The 3,646-nt window shown below is 37.3% G+C and overlaps 1 protein-coding gene across 1 annotated transcript; it reads left to right on the top strand.

The window, feature by feature from the left end:
• The first annotated feature begins 610 nt into the window (after positions 1-610).
• LOC110113482 (protein DMP2) lies at positions 611-1,561 on the top strand. Its single transcript, XM_020846090.2, has one exon. It carries the CDS (start codon positions 682-684, stop codon positions 1,342-1,344), a length of 663 nt encoding a protein of 220 aa, XP_020701749.1. The 5' UTR covers positions 611-681; the 3' UTR covers positions 1,345-1,561.
• Positions 1,562-3,646: the final 2,085 nt, after the last annotated feature.

Genomic DNA, 3,646 nt, shown 5'->3' with positions numbered 1-3,646 from the left:
TAGATAGAGCATTTGCAGCTACTACAGAGCATGGTAAAGCAGATTTTCCATGTTTAACTTCATTCCGGTTCTTCCAGTTCAGATAAACAGTGGTGTAGTATAATCTAACGATTTCAGAATTCCGGTTTATTAATCTTCTAAGCTTCAGTAAGCAATCTTCCAAAGACTGAAAGACGGGAAGGATCTAACCATTAGAAAGCATTAAAATTTCCTAAAATTAAGATATGCTAGTAGATTGGTGAAGCACCTAATGTAAGACCTATCCTAGCTCCAAAACGGAGGTCAACAACTAGCAAAAGTATTTCTTATGTTTAAAATTAGCATCCAAACACTTGAAATATAATAAATTCATATAATTTTTTGAAGATCTTGACAAGTCATAAATATTAAAATAGATTGTAAATGATGTTATAACAAATAAAACTATTTAAATGTTATTTTTATTAATATATACAATTTAATAGTTACGCATAAAACTATTCCTAACAAGAAGTTTACGAAAAGCAAAATTAGAATGCAGCGGCAAGGAATCCTCACCCGTGACCAAGAAGCAAAATGCACGAGGCCGACTTCATTACCACCTTACATACCGCCCAAGCGGCAAGGAATCCTCACCCCAAACGCCTTCAAGATGCTCCACAAAACCAACTACTCCCTTTCATTTCCCAACTGTAAAAAAAGATGGAGGACGATGTCTGCGAAATCCTGATAAAAAAGCCACGTCCCACCACTGCAACCTCGTCGGTCACCCGTGATCCCGACGAGGGTAGTCACGAACCCGGCGCCAACGAATCCCACCTCCTCCAAATCATTAAACTCGTCATCAGCGCCACCGCCCGCCTCAACGTCCTCCTCCCCACCGCCACAATCCTCGCCTTCTCAATTTTCACCCCCTTACTCACCAACGACGGCGACTGCTCTTCCCTAAACCGCTACTTGATGGCTTCCTTCGTCCTTCTCTGCGCTGCTTCCTGCGCATTCTTTGCCATTACGGACAGCTTCCGCACAGCCTCCGGACGCGCTTGCTTTGGCGTGGCAACACTGTATGGGATATGGACCTTTAACGCAAGAAGAAAAGGCCCTCTTGAGCCGGCGAGTTATAGACTTAAATGGCAAGACTTGTTTCACGCGCTGATGTCTGTTGCAGCCTTGGTGATTTTCGCTGGGTCCCATAGGGATGTTGTAGAATGTTATCACTCGAAAGCGCCGAAGAAGGTGATCAAATCGGTGCCATTGGTGGCGGGGTTCGTGATCAGCGTGTTGTTTGTGATTTTCCCGTCGAAGAGGAATGGGATTGGGCAACCTCTCCTATTGCAGAGGGATAAGGTTTTCTTGATGTTCTGAAATAACTATTTATTTTGTAATTTGTGTAAGGAATATTTGTTAAGGTTGTGCTGAATAACTATTTATTTTGTAATTTGTGTAAGGAATATTTGTTAAGGTTGTGCTTTTGCCGTTTGTAGTCCATGCTGCTTTAGTTAAATATTTGAGGGTTGTAGTTCATCTTAATATGTTTGTTGTTTGTTGAGAGTTTTGACTATCAATTAATGAATTTTAAATTCAAAGCTTGTACGTAGGTTTTGAGTATGAATTTGAAATTTAATTCCTTCAGTGTCTAAAAAACAATATTAATGGAATAGTGATAAGGCAAAAAAATACCACTTGTAATCAATCCTTGCCAGTAAGGATAATTTCATTTTACATTATTTTATGATGTGCGTTGGCTGGTTTCATTTCTTCTATTTGATATTTTTTGAGAAATGGATTGTGCCTGTGTTGAAGGTATTGGCTATAAAGGAAGTTGTGGTTCTTTCGGGTTTTCAGTGCTAGTTTATGAATGGCTAACTCCTACGTATTTGTGGTTTTTTTTTTTTTTTGAGACTTGTTCGGGTCATAAATTACTTATGTGTTTGTTTGATGGGTTCGGAATCTTAGAAAATGGCTTGGGTCTTGGATTTTCTTTGGTTTTCAATTAATTAGATTTGTTGTTGGGTTTGCTCTTGTAGTGTTGGTTGGATTTGCTAGTTGCATCCTTATGGTCCATGACTATCTATTTTAAAGTTGTCTCCTTATGATTGTTGGGAGTAAGGTTTTGCTTGTTGGTGATTGTTTTGGTGAAATTTTTAATCATGTTGTATTTGGTTTGGTTTATAGTGTTGAATTTGGTTTTGGTTGCAAGTTTATATATTATTTTGGCTACTTTCTCACTGCTATTCCTCTTCATGGCTATTTACTAGTTTTTTTATCACTTTCTATTTATCTTGGGTTTTGGTGTGGGGTTCTTGATTTGATTTCTGCTAGGGGGTTTTAGGGGCAGTTTTTTGGATAGTGAGGTTCCTTATCTTGGATGGTTGCTTTATGTTTGTTTGATGTTGGGCCAATAAGAGGTGGCTAGTGGAGGTTATTTTTTTCGTAGTTTTTGCTTGTTCAATTAGGTTGGGCCCTTTTGCCTTTTGATGTTCACTTGTTAGGGTTTTGCTTTTGCAGGTGGTGGTTTTTAATGATATTTCCTTCAGGATTTATTATTTTATATTGTTCTCCCTTAGTGGTTAAGACTGGGCTTTGTTTGGTTCAGCTTTGGTTGGTTTTTGCCTTAAGATTTGTGGTCTTAACTACTATGGAGGGTTTTTTTGGTGCTATGATAAATTATTGATTCTTGGCCTTTTAGCTATGTGGTCCTCTTTGGTTAGTCTTTCTTTGACTTTGTTTGTGAGTTTCTCCAGTTGTTTTGATAAGTTCTTAATTGTAGATTATGGCCATTGTGTTGGTTCCAAGGATAAATTGGTAGGTGGAACATGGTTCATCCTTATGATTGTATTACTTGCATATTATATTGCATGTTTATCTGATGGAGGTTTGTTATGTTTTCTCTTTGAGTTTTGGCTTTGCTATCCAGGGTGGTTTCTTTATGTTTGTTTGATGTTTGGTCAATATGGAGGTGGCTAGTGGAGATGGTTTATCGCGTTATTTCTGCTTGTTCAGCGTGGTTGGGCCCTTTTTCCTTTTTTTGTTCTCAGGTTGGATTTTTTCTTTGGTAGGTGGTCTTTTTTTTTAAGATAATGACTCTAGGATTTGTAGGTTTTGATTATTCTTCCCATTTCGTTGGGCCTGAGCTTTGTTTGATTAGCTTTGGTTGGTTTTTATTTTAAGATTTGTTGTCTTGGTCGTTGTGGAGGGTATTTTTAGAGCTATGATAAATTATGGGTTCTAGGCGTTGGAGTGTGGCTGGGAGGTCCTCTTTGTTTTGTCTTTCTTTAATTTTTTGTAGGTTTCTCCAATTATTTTGATGATATGTGCTTTAATTATAGATTCTTGCCTTTTTGTTGGTTCTAAGGATAAGTTGTTAGGTGGCAGATGGTTAATCCTTATATATGTGTTACTTGCATATTATATTTTATATTTATCTTAAAATGGTTTATTAAATTTTCTTTATGCGTAGCCTTGCTTGTGACTACATGGCTTTGAGTGTTTGATCTCATCTAATTGTTTATTTGAGTTATGAGCTCATATGCTGCTGGTCTTTTTTAAAATTTTTGGGTTTGGCTACTTGTCAACAATTTTAAAATTTTTTTTGGCGAGTTAAAAGGTTTTAAACTACAAAGATTTTGATGCAACTTAAAGTCCGTTTAGGTTGGACCTAACGCAA

The sequence above is a fragment of the Dendrobium catenatum genome, unplaced genomic scaffold, assembly GCF_001605985.2.
Source record: "Dendrobium catenatum unplaced genomic scaffold, ASM160598v2 fragScaff_scaffold_767, whole genome shotgun sequence".
Taxonomy (NCBI): Eukaryota; Viridiplantae; Streptophyta; class Magnoliopsida; order Asparagales; family Orchidaceae; genus Dendrobium; species Dendrobium catenatum.
Note: the sequence above shows the minus strand (reverse complement) of the source record. Positions and strands in the feature narration are given on the sequence as shown.

Coding starts and splice junctions, on each gene's coding strand:
- LOC110113482 (XM_020846090.2), top strand. CDS start 682: ATGGAGGACGATGTCTGCGAAATCCTGATAAAAAAGCCACGTCCCACC.